We start from the raw sequence: 25,822 nt of genomic DNA, 5'->3' as shown, positions 1-25,822 counted from the left end.
AGATCGCAGCATCAGCAGACTATAGAACCATTTTGAGAATATTGATTAATTGATGTGTACTGTTTTTGGTCATTGGGCTGAAAAAATATTCTGACTTCCCAGCCCTATGCAAGTCAAAGTTTGTCTCTGTTGAAGGCCTTTGTTGTTGTTTTCTGTACATGTAGGGCTCCTTAAAGCCCAAGTCTTGTTGCATACATTTTGTTGTATGTTAATGAGGTGCTGGTGTACAATAAGAAAGACAAGCCTAGTATTCTGCTCACTCCTTTTTTTGTTGCTAGTGTGGATGATTTTAAATTGGGCCGGCCTGCAGATAATGAACACTGAGTTAAACTAAAATATTCCTTTTGACTATCTGTTTTATATCCTGTTACAGCTCGTATTTATATCTCATATTTTGTTGCCATTTGTGTGATTTTTTTCGCGCATGGAGGGTGGTGGATTTTCATGGTTTTTTTCTTTCAACGGGTTACATGGTTCCTCTGCGTTTCGTGGCTGTCTGTGGGAAGACGAATCTGTTGTATACTGCACACATACTTTGATAATTAATGTACTTTGAATCCTTTGAAAACGTTCGCAAGACAATGTAGAAATTGGTCATGTGATTGACAGCTGTAGACTGCAGAAGATATCGATGGTCTGGTAGAATGGACAGAAAAGGGGCAGACAAGTGTCAGGTGCCGCATTTGGAGAGGGAGAACATGGAGTGGTGCGGGGAATGAGGGATCTCAGAGAGTTCATCCACAGACCCTTGAGAGCAGTGGCACAGATTGGTACATTTACAGAGGCAGTGGGAATGTTTATCCTTCATTAGATGAGGTGTGGGGTGTCAGAGCAGGGAGGTTATGTGAGAATTGTACCGCATTAAGCTGCAGCTTGGCCATTGCAGGGAAGATGGGACTGTTGGTGCAGAAACTAGCCGTGTGGTTGACACTGAGAAGGGAGACCATGAAATTTCAGAATATTGTCAGAACTGGAAAGTTGTCTTTCCAGCTGAGCAAACACGAGGAAATCTGCAGATGCTGGAAATTCAAGCAACACACACACAAGGGATATGGTGTGAGGGCGGGTGTATGGGGTTGAATGGGATCCGGGATCAACCATAATGAAATGGCAGAGCAGATTTGATGGGCTGAATGGCATAATTCTGCTCCTATGTCTTAATGGTCTTATGGTCTATGGTCTAAGAACAGTCATTACCCCTCAACCTCTTGAACCAAAGGGGATAATTTCAGTCAACTTCAGTTTCCCTATCACTGAACTGTTCCCACAACCTATGGACTCACTTTCAAGAATTTTCAGCTCATATTCTCGATACTTATTGCTTATTTATTTGTTATTATTACTTCTTTTTGTTTTGTATTTGCACACTGCTTGTCTATCCTGTCAGGTGCTGTATTCCCATGATTCTATTGTGGCTATTCAATTTACTGAGTATACCTGCAAGAAAATGAATCTCAGGGTTATGTATAGTGACATATATATATACGTTGATAATAAATTTGCTTTGAACTTTGAACTATTTATCACAGTTCTGTCTCATCACCTCTTCTTCCACGCAGAATGAAAATGGGGTTCCCTGAGTCCTCACATTTGACATTCAACATATCAACCTTTGCAATTTTTGCCATATCCAGCAGGATAGCTTAACCAGACCAATCAGCAAATACCTTTCCATATCCTGAAGAACTATTTTCTTCATGATTCCCTGTTCTGCTCTTCTGTTCTCGATAACCAATTCTCTTCTTGTGGCATGCAGGAGTGGGCATTCACCCTTTGACCTTCCCACCATCCGAGACCCTGGACAGAGCTCGCAGGTGAAGCAGCAGTTTACTTGCATTTCTTTCTATCTACTGTACTTTAGTTGGTGCTCACGTGAAGAAGCCAAACACAGACCGGGTGACAGCAGGAACATCTGTTCAGAGCGGAAGTCATCAAACCTTGATTAAAGCATTAAAATATATCAGATGACCTAGCTTCCAGAATCAAAAGTACTTTTGTCCATGATTGTTAGGTGGACAGGCTGTGACGATAAGTAGCTGGTGGTGTTTTCAGTAACTAGCTTGAGAGCACTGACTTGATTAGTGAAAATCTACATTAGCATTCTGAGCTAAGAATTGGATACACTTCGTATCTGACAGCTCAGCTTTACGTCAATCATAGCTGCTGCATCTAAAGCAGCAACCATTAATGGGAGCAAGCAGTTCATTTTCTATAACTTAATTAAAATGAATAGGAGATCCATGGTGCTGGAACTATGCAAGCTGTCCTCTGCAGGTCTATCCATTGCTAGTATTATAATTTTTCTGCCTTTTTAAATCTACATTCCATGACTCTAACATGGCCTTACTCCTATTGTCTGCCTGCACTGCATTTCTCTGTGACTGTAACACTACTGATGTTATGTTATTGCCTTCCCTTGTACTGCATCAATACATAGTTGTAATGAAATTATCTGTATGGATGGCTTGCAAAACAAAGATTTTTCACTGTACCTCTGTACATGTGACATTGTTAAGCCAATTAATCAATTTTCCTAAGCCTTAGTTTGCTTGCCCACTGTAATTTTGACCTCTCTGGTGTTGATTTCACATGACTGAGTAGTACCTGAGTAGCCAAGGCATCAAAGGTTATGGTGAGAAGGCAGGGGAGTGGAACTAAATGGGAGAATGGATCAGCTCATGATAAAATGGCGGAGCAGACTCGATGGGCCGAATGGCCGACTTCTGCTCCTGTGTCTTATGGTCTTATGGACTGCAACAATGCCATGATCAAAGAACAGAACCTCCTCTACTGCCTGGGTACATTGAAGTCCTCTGGATGAAATACAGGAGACCCCTGCGTTACAGCTGTTTGGGTAACAGAAATTTTCCCTTACATTGTTAAAAAATTCATGACCCAATGTGGAATAAAATTCACTTCCATAGAATTATGTGGAGAAATAAAGAATTGTTTTTCAACCTGTGTTTCCTAGCATATGCCAATGACATGGCTTGCATTAAGGAAAACCATAATATGTACCATTTTCTAGGAAGATAATCTCCTGTATTGTGGGAGACGTCTGTATGGAATTTATCAGGTAACAACTATTTTATCCACACCTACGCTTCTCTGCTTCAATTTGTTTCTATTTCACTATTTTGGCTCCATCTGCTGAGTTTTCAAGTAATTGATAGCTTAACAGCTTTTAGATATTCTTTATTCATTTGGGAATGGGGCTTCACAGGCTGAATCAGTATTTATTTGGCTGTCCCTAGTTACCCTAGAGAAGGTGGTGGTGAATTGCCTTCTTGAAATCCTGCAGTCCTTGAGGTGGGGGTAGACCAACAGATCTATTGAGGAGGGAATTCCAAGGTTTTGACCAAGCGACAGTAAAGGAACAGTGAAGTGTGTATCTGTACCGTATAGCCTACATTATAATAAGGGACTACTTTATGTTTTAGTAACACGTCGTTGCATGCGATATTAGGTGCATATTGATCTGTTCGTGTGTGCTGAGTTTGGTTTCTGCCAGTAAAGAACCATGAAACTTAGCTCCTGTCTCCAGCGTTTTTATTAATAGCATTGTTGTGTAACCAGGCCACATACACAACGAATTGGCGATGAAGTTAATGAACCTACATCATATCGGAACGCCGTGTTTTAATTGATAACAACACTCAGAAGAAGAGCACAAGGAACGAGCCAAGAAGCGGGAGAAGGAGGCAGAGCGAGGCTGCGAGTCCGAAAGGAAGCGGGAGCACAGCCGGGGTCGGGAACGTCGGGAGACCAAGAGAGACCACAGCCGGCGCTGACCCCCAGGGGCTGAGGGTCTGCCTGCCCCAGAAGGGAGATAAAAAAGAGCGACACACACATCTAGACACTAGCAAAAAGGACACACGAGTCAAAAAAAAAGGGGAAAACGGGGCTTAATTAACATAACAAAGATGGCGATGATTGGAACCATTACAGCATTCGATAGTGGCATTGAAGACTGGGCAACTTACATTGAAAGAACGGAGTTATATTGTGAGGCTAACGGTGTTAAGGATGAAAAGAAAACCAGCGTCTTACTCAGTATTATGGGAGCAAAAACATATGGCCTGCTACGGAGCTTGTTAACCCCTGAAAAGCCAGCTGACAAAACGTTCAAGCAAATAGTAGACATTGTCCAACAGCATTTAAACCCTAAACTGCTGGTCATTACTGAAAGATTTAAATTTCACAATCAGAATCAGAGCCAAAATGAAAGCATTTCTGAATATTGTGCTGAATTGCACAAATTATCAGAACATTGTCAATTTGGAGCTGGTCTATCGGATGCATTGAAGGACATATTAGTGTGTGGCATGCACTGTGAAACCACACAGAAGAAGCTACACTCACAATACGCTGGAGGAACTCAGCAGGTCGGGCAGCATCAGTGGAATCGATGAGTCGACGTTTCGGGCCGGAACCCTTCGTCAGGACTGAAGAAAGAAGGTGGGGGAGGGTTGGAAGAAGGCTCGTAGTTTCAGTTGAAAACCCAGTAATTTGAAAGACAAAGGGGTGGGGGAGGGGAAGCAGGGACATCATAGCCCTGAAAACAATGGGTAGTAGAAGAAGGAGGCGGAACTATGAGGGAGGTGATAGGCAGCTGGGGGAGGGGGGCAGAGTGAGATAGGGATAGACGGTCCGGCCCGAAACATCGACTCATCCTTTCCACTGATGCTGCCCGACCTGCTGAGTTCCTCCAGCGTATTGTGAGTATTGCTCTGATGCCAGCATCTGCAGATTATTTTGTGTTTACACAGAAGAAGCTTCTGTGTGAAAGAGACCTTACATTCGAGAAAGTGCTGAACTTTGCAATATCAACGGAAACAGCAGCGTGGGGTGCTTTAGAGATACCACAGAAATCTCTGGAATATGCTACAAATGAAGGAAAGAAATGTTACCATTGGAGGAACATGTCACATAACCCTGATGACTATTGGTTTAAAGACAAATAATGCAGAAACTGTGGCAAACAGGGCCACACTGGCAGAATATGCAAAGCTAGTAAGCAGCAGAAAAAGGACAAAATACAGAGAAACAAGAAACCCCAGAAAGGAAAATACAACAATGTACAGAAAATGGAAGAAAGTAGTTCTGACGAAAGCGACTCAGATGAAAGTGAATTGTCTTGTCTGCAACTTCACAGCGTGAAAGAGTCGATGATTGAAGAGTAATATGGATCACTCCACAAGTGGCAGGCGTGAGACTGGAAATGGAGTTGGACACAGGCTCAGCTTTAACAGTGATCTCTATACACGATTACAAACAACTGTTTTCTCACATACCTCTGAAACGAACTAAACTACTGCTAAGGAATTACACAGGACAGAAAGTGTGTCCCAAAGGTAAAATTAAAGTGACAGTGACCTACGGAGAGGAAACATAGCAGCTGACCCTCTATGTACTGAAAAATGGAGGATCACCATTGCTGGGACGTGAATGGCTCAGGAAAATCCAGTTGGTTTGGCACACCATCAAAGTACTAGTTGTGTCCACAAAGGAGGGCAGCTCGGCGGGAAAGATGTCTGCAGCTCTCCTCTCACCCATTGTCGACTATTACAACGATGAGGAGGAGCTAGACAGTGTCGATGATGAGGACGAACGCAGTATCTGTAGCTGCAACTTGAATGAAGATACAGAGGATGCAAGTGAGACAGATATTGCCAATAAGCAGGATGATGAAGACTACCTGGAAGTAAAAGAGCAGATGTACAGAAGAAATTGACATCTCTCAAAAGACTGTTACAGCAGTTACAGGAAGGCATTTTGCAGGAGTATCAGAAAAGGATGAAGAAACTAAATCAACAATATAAGGAAAGAATACGAAATGCAGAGCTTTTTCTGCAACTGGAGACTGAACAAGTGGAAAGGAATTATATTGCAGAGAAGAAAGCAGCAGTGAAGGAATTTGAAGATAAAAAGATTGAGTTAGAAGTAAAGAAAAAGATGATTGAGAGTGAGAGGCTAACAATGGAACTCACAGGAGATTCTATGGAGGTAAAGCCTATAATGACTAGGAAGCTAAAGAGGAGACCTAATGACCCTGTTCCAATTACAGACAAAAGAAACCTGCACCTGCGCAGTTAAATTACTTGTTAACAGATGAACAGATAATGGAAGATCTGCAAACTCTCAATAAGCTTAAATCTCCGAAAAGACCAGCATCTCCGTCTTCTCCTGAGCATCTTCCCAGCACTCCTGCTGAATCACCAGCACAAAGATATGAAGCATGAATAGAAGATGGAAAGTTATATTATGATAGGAGATAGTATCATAAAGGTCAGGCTATCTGTTTGGAATCTAAGGAGAATACGAAGATTGGCTGTGTAATTAGCTCAGTTGGAACAAATGAGATATGGATAAGGAAGACAAGCGATAGCACAAAGACGCGTATATATCTAGGACAGCTGCAAGAGGAGTCTTCATTATACAGAGGCAATCTGCTGCCTAGAACTCTTAGCAAGTTGGAGGCGCACATCTCCTTAACTCCCTAAGCTCAGAGGTCAACTTTTCATGACTTTTATATGGAAATCTGTATTAAAACATACAAGTTTATTGACAGACAGAAGAACACACTATTTGAAGACACTTTCCAATGCCATCTCAGTTTTGATGATTGTACATATTTTTAAGAATAACATTCACCTTTTCACAGATTTCACTTTGCTTTTGTCATCTTTGCAAGATGGAGGTGACTACTCTTTATGGTGGAACCTGCCAATTTGTGGATTGTTGAGTTTATTCCAGACAATAGAGTGAAGACCTATTTGCTTCAGTGCCAGACAATCTAAAGAAGACCCCCTCCCCCCAGAGACTTGAGTTATAAATGGGTCTTAGACCAAAAGTAAGAAAAGTTTAAAAAAGTAAAAAAAACAAAAGAAAGAAAAAGGACCTGTTATAATTTAATGTTATTATGTTATTTTGTTATGATTTGATATTATTAAACAAACAAATGGTATGTGTTTGTATGTTAAGAGTAAACATATTTGTTTAGCATAATGCCCCGGTAAAGAAAACAGTTGAGGCACTATTAAAATAAAAGGGGAGGAGTGTACTGTATAGTCTACATTATAATAAGGGACTACTTTATGTTTAACACGTCGTTGCATGTGCTATTGGGCGCGTATTGATCTGTTCAAGTTTGGTTTCTGCCAGTAAAGAACCATGAAACTTAGCTCCTGTCTCCAGCACCTTTATTAATAACATTGTTGTATAACCAGGTCACATACACAACAGTACGCTATCATAAACATTCTCCCACTCCCTGCATTGTAAGATTCTTGTTTTTTCACATCTCCAGTTCCAATGAAGGGTCCTGGACCAAACTCTGAGTTTTTCTCCCCAATGCAGCTTCTTCCCCTGCTGACTTGTTGCAGCCATCCCTGTTTATATTTTGCATTTCTATCATTCCTCCATCCCCAGTCTGATTTTATCTGGTTTAACATGGTTAAACTCTGATTTCTCAACTCTGAGCTTTTGTTACAACTTAGTGATTGAAAATAAATTAAACAGTTCAGAAAAAAATATAAATTGGGGATTTGACTCAGGTTAAAGCACGAGAGTAGAACAAAGGTACTCAAACTTTTGGAACTCAAAACTTTTCAACGAATCAGAAAAGCACATTGAGTTTGTGTGTTTCATCAGATCCTCCCATCACTCCACACTCAAGAGCCCCATTTCCCGCTCTCTTCAAATAATTCTGGATTCTGTTTTTGGCACTAATTTGCTTAGACAAATGTAGCATTGGGGCCAGGAAGTCATTCAGGCAAAGAGTTATGAGCGGATGGAAAAGTCTCCTGGAGAAGACTGGATTCATTTGGTGAGCAGCTTGACACTGTGATAAGGTCAGTAAGGTTTTATTCTGTGAGAGTGAGATAAATGGAAATGAATTTCTCCAGCAGCGTCTATCTCCTCATCTCCAGCATGTCAAAGTTTTTGTTAATCCAGTCAGCAATCAATATGCTACTGTGTAGCCACACTGCCATCTACCAGCAAACAAGTAAATCCCTCAGCTCTTCAAAAATTTACAGCAGTTAAGCCTGACATTATGTCTAAGCTATTTTTAGTCAGTATATATTTTTCCCTTCACAGATAAGTTAAGGAGGATAGAGTTTCTTTTTACCAACTATCTTCCTTTCTCACCATTAGACTGATGGAGATGGGGTCAGGAAAGATAAAGTACAAGAAATTCATTGGTGTTGAGCAGTGTTTTGAGAAATACTTTTTCTCTTTCTTGATCTTAAGCCTGCATTGAAGACAGGTGACATTCAACTCTGCACATTGTACAGGACTGCATTGAGTGTACAAAACCTGCAGGCTGCAACAAGTATTCCTTTGGAGCATTTTCAGTTGAAATTCAATAGCTCTTCCCAATGTACTCACAGAAAACCAGGCCTTAGTGACAACTAACACACACAGAATGCTGGAGGAACTCAGCAGCACAGGCAATGTTTGAGAAAGAGAATGTAGTGCTGTAAGGGGCAGGCAGTGAGCCAGAGCCACATCAGAACAGCCATTCCTAGACCCCAACACACCCCCTCATCATGCTGGCTCCCAGACCCTGGTCTCTCCATCACTATTGTTCCCAAGGCCTGCCAGCAGCAGCCCAAGTTTCAAGTCTCCATTTCCAGTGGGTGGGGACTCTAGTGACGCTGACAGTGAGGTTCGAGACCCAGTAGCCCAGAGCTCACACACAAAGCCCAAGCCTTGTGTTCACTCATCACACCAAGATCTCAGACACACTTCCCTTTTGCAGCAGCACAGTTCATTACATTCGACCAGCTTCGCTTTCATCCTCTCTCCCATTCCTTTGAGCTGACAAGGTATCTTAAGTTAAAAACATGAATATGAACAAGAATAAAGTTTAAAAGAAAATTACCTTGTTAATGAACTTCAGCAACCCAATTCCGATGGAGGAGGCTGCCCTGGATTCTCCAGTTGTGCTCTCTAAAATTAGATTCTCCCACTATTGGAAACATCTCTCAACATCCACTCTATCTAAGCCTTTCAATATTCGATACTTTTCAATAAGATCCCTTCATTCTTCTAAACTCCAGGGAACCATTCAGTATTCTGTAATAAGACAACAGAGTAGTTGTTCTTAAGCAGGATGGCCTGGACTTTCAGGCTTTTATTTCTTTGACCTGTTGAGAAGGTGAGAAGACAGAATGTGGTGCAGGTCGTTGTGTCAATGTTCCGGACTCAAGCACCCACAAACTGCAGTGTAGATTAAAGAATGCAGTGGATACAGGCAGACGCTAAAGTGCAAAGATCCAGCAATCAGGACAACAAAGAGGAGGCTGCGGGAGCCAGAGGAGCAGCCCTGAAATTCTTGGAGTCAGTACATTGGGCCATGTTCAAGAACTCATCTGCGGATATGAATGAAACACTATGGTTATAATGGATTTTATTAACACAGCTGTAGACAGTGTGCCCCCACTAAATCATACAGAGTCTTCCCCGATCAGAAGCGCTGGATGAACTATGAGATTCACAATTTGCTGAGGGCCAGATCAGATTCATTCAACTCTAGTGACCAAGAAAGTTACAAGAGGTCCAGGTATGATCAAAGAAAGTCATCTTAGGGTCAAAATTGCAATTCCAGCCCAAACTTGAATCAGCAAAAGATGCTTGACAGTGGGGCGGACATTGAATACAGTTAAATAAAGCGACATAGAAGAGAGCAAGGCTTTGCTTTCAGATGAGCTCTATGTCTTCTATGCTTGCTTTGACCATCAAAACATGGAGACACTATCATGATCTCCCGCAACCCCTGATGATCCTGTGATTTCAGTCTCTGTGAGCAGCCCTCAGGAGGGCGAACCCACGAAAGGCACCTGGCCCAGTACTGAAGACCTGTTCTGATTAACTGGCTGGAGTATTCACTCAGATCTGTAATCTCCTGCTTTGGTAGTCTGAGGTACCCACTTACTTCAAGTAGGTTTCACTCGTACCGGTGCCTCAGAAGCCTGTGTAACCTGTCTCAATGACTATCATCCAGTAGCACTTAGCTCCGCAGTTATGAAGTGTTTTGAGAGGTTGGTGATGAAACATATCCACTGCTGCCTGAGAAGGAACATGGATCCACTGGTACAACAGATCCACAGCAGATACCATTGGCTCTTCACTCAACCCTGGAACATCTGGACCCCAAAAATGCCTACAACAGGATGCTGTTTATCAATTACTGCTCAGCATTCAATACCATCCTTCCCACAAAATGAATCAATAAGCTGCAAGACCCTGGCCTCAATATCTCCTCTTGCAGAAATATTTCAATCATCCTTGATGACAGGTGAGGTCCAGAGGATTGGAGGATAGTCAATGTTATTCTGCTGTTCAAAACAGGCTCTAAAAATAAACCAGAAAATCATATGCTGGTGAGTCTGACATCAGTAGTTGGAAAGTTACTGGAACGTATTCTGAAGGAGTGGATATATAAGTATTTGGATAGACTCGGACTGATCAGCATGGCTTTGGGCTTGGTAGGTCATGTCTAACTAATCTTAAAGAGGGCATTATCAGGAATGTTGATGAGGGCAAGGCAGTGGATGTTGTCTACATGGACTTTAGTAAGGCATTTGACAAAGTCCCGATGGGGGTTTGGTCAAGAATATTCAGTCACTCGGCATTCAAGATGAAGGCCTGTGACAAGTGTAGTGCTGCAGGGGTCGGTGCTGAGTCTGTTGTTGTTTGACATCTGTTTCAATGATCTGGATGATAATGTAGTCATTATCACTGGGTCAGCAAATTTGAGGATGACACCAGGATTGGAGGTGTAGTAGACAGTGAGGAAGGCTATCATGGCTTGCAGAGGGATCGGCATCAGCTGCAAATTGGGTTGAAAAATGACAGGTAGAATTTGATGCAGACAAGTGCGAGGTGTTGCACTTCAATAGGACCAGCCAGGGTAGGTCTTACACAATGAATACTAGGGCACTGAGGAGTGTAGTACAACAAAGAGATATGGGAATACAGATCCATAGTTCATAGACAGTAGTGTCACAGGTAGATAGGGTCACATTGGTCTTCATAAATTAATATACTGAGTACAGGAGATGTGATGTTACGTTTAAGTTATAGAAGGCACTGATGAGGCATAGTTTGAGTATCATGTACAGTTTTAGTCACCTACCTACAGAAAAGATATAAATAAGGTTGAAAGGGTACAGAGAAAATATAGAAGGATATTGCCGTCTAGAGGGCCTGAGATGTAAGGAAAGATTGAATAGGTTAGGATTTTATTCCTTGGAACATAAAAGATTGAGTGGAGATTTGAGAGAGGTATACAAAATTATGAAGGGTATAGACAGGTAAATGCGAGGAAGCTTTTTCCATTGAGGTTGGGTGGGACTACAACTAGAGGTCATAGGTTAAGGGTGAAAGGTGAAAAGTTTAAGGGCAACATGAAGGGAAACTTTTTCATTCAGAGGGTTATGAGAGTGTGGAACAACCTGCCAGCACAAGCGCTTGCAAGCTCGATTTCAATGTTTAAGAGAAGTTGGGTACATAGGCTTATGGAGGGCTATGGTCCCAGTGCAGGTCAATGGGAGTAGGCAGTTTAAATGGTCCGGCATGGACTAGATAGGCCGAAGGGCCCGTTCTCCACAGTGCTTTTCTATGACTCTAACTGGATCGTTGATTTCCTCATCTGTAGACACCAGTCAATTGGGAGTGGCAGTAACATCTCCTCCACAATCTCCATCAGCACAGGTGCACCACAAGGCTGTGTGCTTAGCCCCCTGCTTTATTCCCTTAGCACTTGTGACTGTGAGGGTAAGCGCAGCTCTAATGCCATGTTCAGATTTGCTGATGTTGTAGGCCAAATCAACGGTGGTGATGAATCTACAGATAGGAGGGAGATTGAAACTCTGGCTGAGTGGTGCCACAACAACAGCCTCTTACTAAATGTCAGCAAGACCAAGGCACTGATTATTGATTTCAGGGGGAGGAAACCAAAGGTTCAGGAGTCAATGCTCATTGGAGATCAGCAACTTTAAATTCCTTGGTGTTATTTTCTCGGAGGACCTGCCCTGGGACCAGCACATGAGTTCAATTACGAGAAAGCAGGGCAGCACTTCTGCTTGGAAGTTTGTAAAGATTCGGCATGACATCTAAAAAGTTTGACAAACTTCTATAGATATGTAGTGAAGAATATATTGATTGGCTTCATCACAGCATGGTACGGAAACACCAATGCCCTTGATCGTAAAATTGTACAAAAAGTGGTGGATATGGCCCTGTCCATCTCGGGTAAAGCTGTACCCACAATGGGGCATATTTACATGAGGCACTTGCAGTAAAGAAGCATCCGTCATCAGGGACACCCGATCAACTCAGCGTTTGATGCTGCTGGTCCTGTATTCACTAGAATTCAGAAGGATGAGGAGTGACCTCATTGAAACCTATTGAATGGTGAAAGGCCTTGATAGAGTAGAAGTGAGAGGATGTTTCCTATAGTGGGAGAATCTTAAACCAGAGGACACAGCCTCAGAATAGAAGGGTGTCCTTTTAGAATGGATGAATCTCCAGAGAGTATTGAATCTGTGGAATTTCCACAGGCAGCTGTGGAGGCCAAGTTGTTGTGCATATTTAAGGCAAAGGTTGATAAATTCTTGATTGGACAGGCCATGAAGGGATATGGGGAGAAGGCAGGAGAGTGGGGCTGAGAGGAAAATTGGATCAGCCATGATGAAATGGTGGAGCAGACTCAATGGGCCGAATGGGCTGATTCTACTCCTATATCTTATGGTCTGATAGACATGCTCTTTTCTTGCTGCCTCCATTAGGAAGAAAGTATAAGAGCCTCAGGACTCACAGCACCAGGTTCAGCAGCAGTTATTACCCCTCAACCATCAGGCTTCTGACGAAAGGGGATAATTTTACTCAATTTCACTTGTCCCATCTTTGAAATATACACACGACCTATGGATTCACTTCAAAGAACTTGATTATTATCTCTTTCTTTTTTTATATGCACAGTTTTTTGTTGTCTTTTGCAGACTGATTGAACCCCAAAGCAGGGGTAATCTTTCATTGATTTTGTTATGGTTATTATGTCCATAAGGCAATGAATCTCAGGGTTGTATATAGTAACATACATGTACTTTGATAATAAATCTACTTTGAACTTTGGTAGAATGTGGTTGCATTGAACTTCACTCTCCACAGCAGGGCCTTCCGTGACTTCCCTGTAATGGGCCACTAGCAGTTTGTATCTGAACCCTTAGCTTCAGGCCACCCAGAGCAGACTGCAACTACCACATCTTGTCCATTGGAAAGGTAATCTGATCATCAGGGAACCCCACCCTGCAGGCCATTCGCTCTTCTCACTGCTACCTGCAGGAGGTACAAAAGGCTGAAGTGACTCAGCACCAAGTTCAGCGCCAAGGGAAGAACCCTTTCCTACAACCATTCTAATCCCATCTAAACAACAGAACACTGCAGAACTCTTCTTCATCTACCACAGACTCATGCCTTCGAGCTTTTCTTGTATAAAGGTCTTGCTTTTGCACTGTCTTTTTATCATTGTATTGTTTAATTGTATGAATTTCTTGTATTCTGTTTGTTGTCTGGACACGTGCTTGCGATGTTGCTGCAAGAATGGTTTTCTTACCATGTTCACGACAATAAAGTCAGCTTCAGGTATTAAATGGTTTGCTTAATGGAAACTTTATTTCAACTAACGTGCACGTTAGTAATTAATTTCTATAAATTTTGTTTTAAGTAAACTCTTTATATCAATTATATATTTTTTAATGTGTTAATTGGCTTTACTCTGTTTCTACATAACTGTAATCAGGAGGGAAAGTCTCTTTGGCAACACAATCTGTTGGAAGGTTTGTGGAATGCCTCTTGGGTAGGGCCTTAGTTTCTACTGCTTTACAGGTGCTTTATACTTCCTCTACTGCCTACAGTTATAAAGAAACCAAGTAAAAACCATTTAATAACCTAAAGTCGAGTTTGTCACAAACATGGAAAGAAAAACATGCTTGCAGCAGCAGCATCAAAGGCCGTATGTCCTGACAACAAAACGAGTACATAAAATTACACCATAGAGTTTTATAGGTGTGTTGCAAACTGTAACAGTAAAAGAACAGAAACTCAAGGGATGCAAATGCTAGAAACTGGAGGAAGAAATAATGCTGGAGGTACTCAGTAGGTCAGGCAGCATCTGTAGATGTGAACAGTTGAAGTGCCGGATCTAGACTGGACTGAAAGATAGAGGGAGACAGCCAGTGTAAAATGATGAGGGAGCATAGGTGCCAGGTGATTAGCAGATCCAGGTGAGTAGGGGGGAGTGGAAATAGGTGGAGGCTACAAAGGGCTGCAGATGATGGAGAGGAAGGTGGAGTATGGAAGCAAACAAGGGAAGTGAAGAGGGCAGATGGAAGGGGAAGGCACCCGTTGGGAGGAGTGTGTGGGAGAACAGCAGATGGAGCGGCTGGAGGAGGGGAAAGAAAAATGTTGGTGGAGAACTCTGGAGGAACGTTAGTGGAGCCGGGTGGATAAGGAGAAGAGAGGAAAAGGACAGAAAGGGAACGGTGAGGAAGAGTCAGGAGTGCACAACTGGGATAGCTAAGTGTGATCTTGGAATGAGTGCGGGAGGGGAATCTATCATACATGTCAGTTCCCACAATATCCAGGCCAGTGGAGTTCAGTGGTGGAGCAAGAGGTCAAATGCATCTATATTGATTTAAATATTTGTGTTCTCAATTCAGCATTTCGAACTGAATAGAAAATTCTTTTAATATTTCAGAGGGAAGCTTTCTTCATTATTTCAAACTACCAGATGTCAAGGGATAAATTGCTCTTCAACAGAAAACAGACTCTGGCTTGGTTCCCTGAAATGTTTCATTTTTTCACACAAATCCTTAATGTGCCAGATAAGCTCATTAAGCTCATTAAAGTGAGAATGAAACATACAATCTACAGAAATCATTTCAAGGAAACAAACAAATGAAGCAGCAGTTACATCAAGATCTGGGAGAGAAGAGATGGATGAATGATTTGGGTGTTGTTCAGCTGCAGAGCCAACTGCTTATCTGCAGCAATTTATAAAAAGGCATCTGTTGCGAGACCATGGATCTGTGCCTGGAATGTCTTCACTCTCCAGGGTGCAGGCCTGGGCAAGGTTGTATGGAAGACCAGCAGTTGCCCATGCTGCAAGTCTCCCCTCTCCACGACACCGATGTTGTCCAAGGGAAGGGCAAGGGCTGATACAGCTTGGCACCAGTGTCGTCGCAGAGCAATGTGTGGTTAAGTGCCTTGCTCAAGGACACACACGCTGCCTCAGCTGAGGCTCGAACTCACAACCTTCGGGTTGCTAGTCGAATGCCTTAACCACTTGGCCATGTGCCCACACCCAGCAGCAATTACTGCTTTAGTTATCCTTAGTATTTGTCCTTTGTATCTGCCCAATCGAGCTGTGAGTGCCAAACTTTACTTTGGATGCTCAGCCACTATTGAAAGGCCTCTAACTTAATCTTAAGCAGTTTCTGATCTTTACTTTTCTAATCCTAACAAACTACACTGCAGAGAACGGGGAATCTCTGTAACAGGTAGTCAAAACTGCCCAACGTATCACTAGCACCAGCGTACTGCCATCAAGGACATATACAGGTGTCCCCTGCTTTTCGAACGTTCGCTTTACGAAACCTCACTGTTATGAAAGACCTACATTAGTACCCTGTTTTCGCTTTCAGAAGGTGTTTTCACTGTTATGAAAAAAAATCAGCGTGCGGGGAAAATCAGCGCACGATAAAAGGCAGCGTGCGCCCCGAGCAGCCGCTCTCCCCTGGATTCGGAACTGCATTCTCGCCGGCATTGCTTAAACATGTGCCTGTGAGCAGCCATTTGCAAGATGAGTTCCAAGGTATTGGAAAAGCCTAAAAGAGCTCTTAAGGGTAAAACTAGCGTAAAACGAGACGTAATTAAGCATTTTGATCGTGGTGAACGAAGTAAGGACAAGGTGAGTTTGGCTTGTGGAAGCTGATGAAGATGATGTTGAAGAGGTTTTGGCATCCCATGACCAAGAACTGATAAATGAAGAGCTGATGCAATTGGAAGAGGAAAGGATAACAATTGAAACCAAATACAGTAGCGAACGGACCGAAAGTGAAGTCGTCCAGGAAATGAACATGAAGCCATTCCGTGAGATTTTTGTTGCAATGATAAAGTACGACTTTAATTTTGAAAGGGTACGTAGGTTTAGGGGATATTTGCAGGATGGTTTGAGTCCTTAAAAAGAACTGTATGATAGAAAAATGCGCGAGGTTCAGCAGTCAAGCAAGCCTTCCGCATCAGCCACAGCAGACGACGAACCTCAACCTTCGACATCGAGGCAGGCAGTCATAGGAGAAGATGAGCTGCCTGCTCTAATGGAAACAGATGACACCCCAGTGTCCCACCACCCCACGATTCGCGGAGAATGCAGCGGTAGCCAGGAGGCCTACAGCACATCTTTAAGAAAAAAAACAAAATAAACATGCTAATTAATTAGGTGCCGCCTGACACCTAATTAATTAGCATGTTTATTTCGGCTTTTTTCTTAAAGATGTGCCGTGTGCCTCCCGGCTACCGCTGGACCCTTGCGAGCTTCGCAGTTCGGTATCTGTCGGCGGCCTGGAGGGTGGGGGCCACTGCACCACCCAACCTGCGACGACTCAGTCTAACACACCATCATCAGTGTGCTGGCGCTGTCCTGATTCCGGTAAGTGATACTACACTGTACATACATTATTTCTACTTTATATAGGCTGTGTATTTTTACGTGTTATTTGGTATGATTTGGCAGCTTCATAGCTTAAAGGTTACTGGAGAACACTTGCGCCGTGTTTTTGCCAACAACGCTTGCATGAGATTTTCTGCCCACTGTGCTTGCGTGAGATTTTCGCTACGGAGAACAGTTCAGTAATGATTGTGGAAAAGTATTTCTACTTTATATAGGCTGTTCATTTATCATATCATTCCTGCTTTTACTATATGTTACTGTTATTTTAGGTTTTATGTGTTATTTGGCATGATTTGGTAGGTTATTTTTGGGTCTGCGAACGTTCAGAAATTTTTCCCATATAAATAAATGGTAATTGCTTCTTTGCTTTACGACATTTCGGCTTATGAACCGTTTCATAGGAACGCTCTACCTTCGGATGGCGGGGGAAACCTGTATACAGAAGGGTGCCAGTAACATCATAAAGGGTTTCACACACCCTGCTCATGGACTGTTTGTTCCATTCCCATCAGGGAGGAGGCTACATGGCATCCACGCCAGCCAGGGTCACCAGTTCAAAAATCTATCCTCAAGCAGTAAGACTGATCAAAACCTCCACTCACTAACACCACCATTATTTTATTATTTCCCGTCAGTCATCATATGTACAGCCTAGCGTCACTTAATGGACATACAATCAATCTGTACAACATATAAGTTATCTTATGAATTTGTATTTATTGTGTGATTTTTATTATTATGATTGTGGTCTTTATCTTCTGTGTTTTTTTTCTGCTGCATCAGATCTGGAGTTATAATTATTTCATTCTTTCACTTTAATACAGGAATTGACATTATACAATCTTGAATCTTGAAGGAATATTTAATGTTATTTTAGTGGCTGTAAGAACTGAAACAATTTTCTGCACAGCTATCTTATTCTATAATCAGCCATTTTCTGCAGTGGCTCTAATTCTCTGCTATTTCAAGCCTTCCATACCCATGGGCTGAATTTGAACTATCCTTCCAGGAGTAAAATGCCAATGTTTTCTCATTACCACTTAATGTACTGTACAACTTCAGCCATGTCACTGATGTATTGGCTTGGAACCCCAGAGAAATGTCTCTTATGTTAGTAGTGAATTATATTGCATTTCACATGAAGATGCAATTGTAAAGCATCAACTCCACTGTTCTGGGTGTTTTTCATGGAATAACAAGCTGCTTGCTTTCCACAGATCCTTCTATATAATGAACCCAACGAGCATAGACTACTCCTTCCAGTGGATATATGAGAATGTGCCCATTGTACAAGTAGAGCCATCATTCAGCTGTCTGACAGAAACGGGGTTTATCTCAGCAGGGAGGAAGATGGAGGTCAGTACAGAGTCAGCATCAGAACTTCCAATATAGAGCAATACAGCAATGTCTACAATGTCCGTACCAACTCCGATGTCAAATATTTGACATTTCTACTCCGGGGAAACACAATCTGCCTTATCTCTGCCTCTCATACTTTTATAAACCTCAATCAGGTCTCCCCTCAGCCTCTGACATATCACGGAAAACAAGGTAAACTAATCCCATCTGTCTGTCTGTATCGCTCCAACCCCTGCCTGTTCATGTGTCTGTCTAAATGCCACTTAAATATTACCAGCCTCTGCTTCAGCTACTTAACTTGACAGCAGTTTCCAGCACCTCCCACTCTCCAGATTGAAAGGTTAGAGGTGCACAGCCTGTACTGATTCACCACACTATGGATGTCCTACAGAAGCATTAATCAAACAGGATTAATGCTGAGCAAATTGTTAATGTCAGGGTAAATAACAGGTGAAGAAAGTTAGGAATTTTTGAGAGTCTAGATTTGGAAGAGGGCCTTCATCTTGGTACTGCTAGGGCTGTGGGAGATCATAGAGATGGACCAGTAAAAAAAATCATAAAGGTATTTGAACAGAAAAATATAAATTAAAGCATTTGAACTTGTGCTGATCTGGAAGCCAGTCTGGGTGAGAGAGTGCAGGAAAATAGGGGCTTTGAAGGACTTTGAGTTTATGGCAGAAGATTCTCAGTTGCCTTGAAAAGATTGGGGCAACTTGAATTTAAAGGCAGCAGAAGCAAGGATATGAGCTCCACAGAAGGCGGACTGAGGAGGGCAGAGACCTATAGATGTTGAATTGATTTATGCAAGTGGTGAAATCGAACTTGAGCCAAACCTCTTTACAGGTGTTGACTTTTTATCAATGGCCCTTAAGGCCCAACACCTTGTGCTGGGGTGCAGCTCACAGCCTCGTGAAGTACACCTTCAGCATATAGCAAGCTAAGCTTCTGCTGCCAACATAAAATCTGCGGAAACATTGCTGATGTCAGTAATAGGTCCCATCTGTCAAAGAGTTGTGTTTCCATTTGGATTACCATTCAACAAGGAGGAGATGACTGGTTTAACGTGGATAAGTTCCCTGGACCTGATGGTTATTGAAAGGAGAGAGGAAGGAAAAGTGCAGAATCTCCCAAATATCTGTAGGTTCACTAGTGGCACTGGACAGCTGAAGAATTCTAGATGTTACAGCCTTGTACAGACAAGTAGCTGCCCAGTAGCTGCCATCCGCTTGTACGGATGGGGGGTGGGAAAGGGATGCTTCTATAACCTGTAATTTGGTGAGAAAAGCAGTCGGCAGTCAATTGGAAAAGTGTTGATTGATGCAGAAAGTCAGAAAGGATTTGATTCAAGGTAATTCATTTCTAGCTTGAAAGTTTTTTAATGAAGTAACAGAGGGAAATGTGGCCATTGTGTTATGAATGAAATCCTACAGCAAGACTGAAAAGCTTGAAGTAAAGGGGATATAGGAGCATGATGGAAAATGTAATCATTATCAAAAAACAAAGAGTAACAATTCAATCCAGACCTCGGGTGCCGGCTGTGTGCAGTTAGCATATTTTAGCTGTGACCACATGGGTTTCCCCCAGGTGCTACAATTTCCTCTGTAAAGGTGGTAGTTAGCTGACCACTGTGAAGTGCCCCTGTTGTATAGGTGAGTGGTAAAATGTGGGAAGAATAGGGGAAAAGTGATGGAATTGCTCTCGGAGTGATAGAGACTTAATGGGCTGAAAAGTAACGTCCTATGGGAACACCTCAGAGACGTGAAATGGGCAGATAAGAAGAAGATGAAACTTGAAGCTGAGAAGGACAGTGTTATATTTTGTAGGAAGGTGAACAGTTGATAACAGTTGGTAAACAGGGCACAATTCTAAAAGAGGTGTAAAGAACACAGGTGTGTAAATCTCATTGAAAGCACCAGAGTTGGGTGAGAGATTGGTTAATAAAAGGCTTACAGGATATTTGGCTCTTTAAATAAGGCAGGCTTAGCAGGAACAAAGACCTTTATAAAACACTGGTTCCGTCAAAGCTGGAAGACTATCTACTGCTTTGTAGGAGAGGTGTGAAAGCTTGAGAGAGCAGGTGGAAGTGATTTACTGAATGGGCTGGAGGGACTGGGGTTGTTCTGTGAACAGTGAGAGTTGAGAGGAGATCTGACAGAGAGCCTTACATCCTGGTGAGCAGAGAGAAACTGTCTCCATCAGTGCAAAGGACTGCAATAAAGGTGATGGCAGAATATTGGAGCTGGAATTGTTTATTGTTGTCACATGTACCAAGTTATAGTGAAAACCTTGTCTTGTACAATTCATTATACACAGTGCATCAAAGTAGTACAAGATAAAACAATAAAAGAATGCAGAATAGAGTATAGTAACTACAGTCGAAGTGCAGTGTTGGTAGACAATGGAGAGCACTATGATGATGAGGTGGATTATGAGGTGTGACACTAGGGCAAATGTGAGTAATTCAGAAGCAGGGGTAGTGACGGGTGTCAGACACAATTGTGATAGAGTCATATAGTCATACACACAGAAACAGATCTTTACGCCCAATTGGTCCATGTCAACTAAAATTCCCATCTAAGCTAGTACCATTTGCCCACGGTTGGCCCATATCCCTGTAAATTTTTCCTAGCCCTATACCTGTCCAGCTACTTCTTAATGTTGTTAAAATATCTGCCTTAACGACTTTCTCTGGCAGCATATTCCATATACTGACCCTCTCTGGCTTAAAAAGTTGCCTGTCAGATTCCCATTAAATCTCTCCCCTCTCACCTTAAACTTCTAGTTCTTGATTTCCCGACCCTGGCTAAAAGACTGTGAGCATTGACTCTATCTATGCTCATCATAATTTTATACACCTCTATATGATCATCCTTCTTTCTCCTACACTCCAATTAGTGAAGTCCCAACCTGCTCAATCTCTCTTCATTACTCAGTCCCTACAGAATTGGCAACATCCTTGTAAATCTTCTCTGTACTCTTTCCAGTTTAATGGCATCTTTCCACTAGCAGAGAACTGTACACAATATTCCAAATCTGGCCTCAGCAACACTACTGTTGAAAGGGAGCTGGATAAGGAGAGGACCCATCTGGATTGTACTTCTGAGAAGCTGGTGCAGGCAGTGGCGCAAATGTCGATATTCCATGCAGCAAACATTCTGTGATTCTGTAGTTATTAAAAGGGGCAACTTAATTCACTTCTCTGGGCCTTTGGATATTGAGAAATAATAAATTTAAAATATGAATCTGTAAGTTTACATTACAATCTGGTTAATGAAAATGTTCATAATTCTAATTATTATTAACCATACTGTAATTTGTACAGTGGTCCTGATGTGTGCGGTGTAATACTCAGCAGTGGTTGGAATATAATCAACAATTTACGGAAATTGTTTAGGGAATGTATTTTAGGCTGCTGAGTGGGAGTGATGTGTTGTGCCAGAGAGGTGGGAATAATCACTGTAGTAAGTGGGAAGAATGGTGGTTAATATCAGCAAAGATTTACTTGCCTGAAATTGTACCATTTTGAGAAACGTTTTACGTATCTTTAGTTTTCCATTTTTATCCTCCAGGGTTGGAGCATGTGCTTTTTAAGTGACATTGTTGTTGCTTTTGGAATGGATTTTGCCACTGGCTTCACCGCTATCAGGAGCAAACAAGTTTCTGGAGGAACTCAGTGGGTCAGGCAACACCTGTGGGTGGAGATTTTGAGATTGTGGAAGATGGAGTGGTGGGAGCATCAGTCTGGTTACGCTCTTCTGAGTCCTGTTCTGACTTCTTCCCTATCCAGGTCACCTTTAAGTTTGTGCCTCAGCAACTGGGCGTCACTGAGTCATTCTGGAGCTTCAGGATTCCGCAGCTCAACATCTCAGTGCCTTTCTTGCTATGTGGCATTGCCAGTGAGCCGGCAGTCTCGTTTGATCGCTCCCATATCAACAAATTTGTACTGTTAGGTATGTGGGGATATATTTGTCCTGATGTACATTATAGAGGCTTTAATTTAACCAGTGCTAGATTGCTTGAAGTGAATTACAATCTTTGAGGAAATTGAGGAGATATAGAAAGAGCCTTGCCAGATATGGGAATGAGATTCAAGTGTGAGTGTTGGAGGAGCAAACCTAGGAAATTACACATCAGCATAGTGTGAGGATATTTAGGTGTGTCCCACAGTGAGGTTAAGGTGTGTGCAGAAGTCCCCCTGTACCCAGCCTCTGACAGTGACTCTGCTAGAATGTGAGATGTCATAGGGTTGTTGACACAGCACAATGCAGCACGGAAACATGCTGTGCTATCCATCAGACTGCTATTAAAGATGAAAGATTAGCTTTACTTGTCACAATGATGTACATCATTTGTGTCAATTCAAATCAGCAAGTGTTGTGCAGGGCTTCTGGCACCAGTTTAGCATGCCCACATCTCACTAATCCTACCCCATGTGTCTTTGGAACGTTCGACAAAATCCGGAGGACTTCCATGCGGTCAGAGGGAGAACGTACAAACTGTTTATAGAACCCTGATCTTACAGCTGGTTCTGTAACAGTTTTACACTAACTACTACACTACCACGCTACCCATACTGATTTACTCTTGATTCTCCGTGAATCCCATTTTATCCTCCCCACATTCTCATCGACTGACCCTTGGCCCCACCTACACATTAGACCCAATTTATAGCAACCCCCATGTCTTTTGGATGTGGGAGAAAACCACAGCACTTGGGGAAACCCAGTGAATTCACAGTAAGATCAAGCAAACTCCTGACAGATAGCACAAAGTGTGGATCGAACTTGGGCCTCTACCAGCCACTGCAATGTGCACTGTGTACTTTTTCTTCCGACCTGACCTCATCAACAGAGTTTGGTACATAGAAAGGGAAGCAAAGCAGGTGGAGAGTCAACAAAAAACATTTAACCAAAGATGAATTTAATGACATGAAAAGTATGGAAGGCAGTCTAGTGGGGCAGGCACTGTGACTATCGACAATGAAGTTGAAAAATCTCCTTTATAATATGTAAACTTCACTCTCAGACTCAATGAAAGAAATTGAGACAACGGGTGGAGAAGTGAAGTGCGTCTTGCTGCACATCTCGTTGGGTTGGTTAATATCATGAGATCCATGGTCTGGGGCTCACATGCACAATGTCACTGGTCAGTGTTACCATCCCGATAGCAAGGTTTAGCTGGACATCTGTGACCTTTAAGCAGTGGCTGCAGGAGCACGAGGCGAAGAGCAGAGTGTTCGACTATGCTCCATAAGGATGTATCAGAGAGCTTCCAGGTGAGGTTCATCCTCCTTTGAACCTTACAGCCAGTTAATCAATACATGCCATCAATGAACACAAGTCAGAATCTTTATGAAGCAGCTGGAACATCCTGGCTCCAACCAACCGGGCAATGGTTGTCAGTTTCCACTCTTCAGAAGAATCAGAGGAGATCTCATTGAAACCTGGTCCAGAGGGGGGTTCACAAGAGTCGTCCCAGGAATGAAAGGAGGAGTCTTTGATGGCTCCAAGTCTGTACTCGCTGCTGTTTAGAAGAATGAGGGGAATCTTCATTGAAACCTAATGAATATTGAAAGGCTTAGATGGAGTGGATGTGGAGAGAATATTTCCAGTAGTGGGAGAGTTTAGGACAAGAGGGCATAGCCTCAGAATAGAGGGATGTTCCTTTAGAACAGAGATGAGGAAGAATTTCTTTAGCAAGAGAGAGGGGAGAATTGTGGAATTCATTGCCATGTACAGCTGTGGAGGCTACATTATTAAGTATATTTAAAGCACAGGCTAATAGGTTCTTAATTAGTAAAGGTGTCAAAATTTACAGGGAGAAGGTAGGAGAATGGGGTTGAGAAAGAGAATCATCAGCTATGATTGAATAGCAGAGCAGACTTGATGGACTGAATGGCTTAATTTTGCTACTATGTCTTATGGTTTTCCTTTGCGTCACCCTCAGGCCAGAAAGCACATGAGACTGCCTACTTGATCAATAATGAAGCCATTCCATTCAGCTTCCATTTCAGGGAGGTCACAGTCCACTCAGAAGGATATGGTTGCCGCCTTCTTATCGAGCCAATGGAGGGGATTGTTCTCCCTCACAGCAGGTATGAAGAGAAGCCAATGTTCGTGATTCCAGTACTCTGGAGTTCAATGTATGGTGCAGTGTGACGTGTGACCCAGGTCTCACTGCATCACACATTGTACTGCTGAGCCTTTGCAATCTATGTTCTTTATCATCTGAGTTCAATGTATGGTGCAGTGTGACGTGTGACCCAGGTCTCACTGAATCACTGAGCCTTTGCAATCTATGTTCTTTATCATCTGAGTTTAATGTATGGTTCAGTGTGATGTGCGAGCCAGGTCTCACATTCTACTGCTGACCATCTGCTATCCCTGTCCTTTATCCGAACTTGACTGGTTTCATGACAAAGAAAGAAGCACTTCAATGACAATGGGATTTTCCAGCAACTTTGATAAAAAGCCATGATCTAAACTGTTAACTCACTCTGAAGGAGTAACAAAGAAGGCAGCTAGAGGAGATCCAGTTGATGCAGCATATTTTGATTTCCATAATGCATTCAATAAGGTCAAACAGTTGGTGCACAAGATAAAAGTGCATGATGCTAATATATTGACATGGATAATGAATTAGTAACTAACAGAAAACAGACTGTTAGGATAAGCGGGCGGCTTTTTGAGTGGTGATGTGTGTATAGTGGATGTCACAGGCATCACAGTGGTCCAAACTATTTACAATCAATACTTATGACTTGGAGGAACCAAATGTACCATGACTTGACTGGCTGATGAGTGTAAGATTGTTAATGGTTGTGTCTCAGATTGAATGGTGAATAATGCTTTCCCCAGGGATTGGTATCTACATTAATGACCGAGACTTCACGATGCAAGCCACACTTAGTTTGCAGATGACACAAGGTGTGGCAGCATTGGGAACTACAAGGAGCACTGTGATAGACTGCCACAGGATAGAAACAGGCTGGTCAATGAAGTGCAATGTAGTGAAATGTAAAATGTAGTGATTTGGTAGGGAAGCAGAGGAAAAGTGATACAGATAACCCTCATGTCATGGTAGTTTGGATCTTGGACATTTCTCCTTACAGAACTCATAAATCAATACCAAACAGTTTGGGATATGCAATAAAAATATACACTTACGAAATTTATGGGAACAATGCAATATATAAATAAATACACGTTTTTATGCAGCTCATATTTCTTGATGCAGGCACATCTTTGCATTACAGAAAATTGCAATGCAGTTAATTTTCTGGGACCACGTAACTTACACAATGAAGGGATTAGCCCATGAAGATTAAAGGAAACTGTTCTCAAAGTAATGCAAGAGAAGAGGGACTTGGCACTGAGGGTGAACGTCAGTGAAAGTGAGAGGGAAGGCTGAGAAAGTGGTTAATGAAACATACATAATGCTAGACATCATCAGTAGAAGCAGGAATGTGATGCTGAGCCTCTGTAAAACACTGACCTGATCTGTTCACTTCTGGTTTTGACATCATTAAAAAGTTGTGGAGCTACTAGAGAGGGTCCAGAGGAGATTACGAGATCTTGGGATGGAAAGGATGCAAGAACTGAATAGAGAGACTGGAACTGTTTTCTTCGGAAAAGAGGAGGCTGAGTAGAGTTCTGATATAATGATATTTTGGCATATAAAATAAGAAGGTCTTGATAAGTGAATGAAGAGGCTGTTCCTTTT

At 42.3% G+C, this 25,822-nt stretch overlaps 1 protein-coding gene across 1 annotated transcript in view; it reads left to right on the top strand.

The window, feature by feature from the left end:
* Positions 1–25,822, top strand: part of hydin (HYDIN axonemal central pair apparatus protein) — a 977,428-nt gene that overhangs the window by 822,293 nt on the left and 129,313 nt on the right. The window contains exons 71-73 of the mRNA XM_063066586.1: positions 17,959–18,097; positions 21,888–22,050; positions 24,047–24,194. Of these exons, the coding sequence (XP_062922656.1) occupies positions 17,959–18,097; positions 21,888–22,050; positions 24,047–24,194 (450 nt within the window). The remainder of the gene's footprint in view (positions 1–17,958; positions 18,098–21,887; positions 22,051–24,046; positions 24,195–25,822) is intronic.

This window comes from Mobula hypostoma, chromosome 14, assembly GCF_963921235.1.
Source record: "Mobula hypostoma chromosome 14, sMobHyp1.1, whole genome shotgun sequence".
Taxonomy (NCBI): Eukaryota; Metazoa; Chordata; class Chondrichthyes; order Myliobatiformes; family Myliobatidae; genus Mobula; species Mobula hypostoma.
This window is presented reverse-complemented; position numbering and strand designations above follow the sequence as displayed.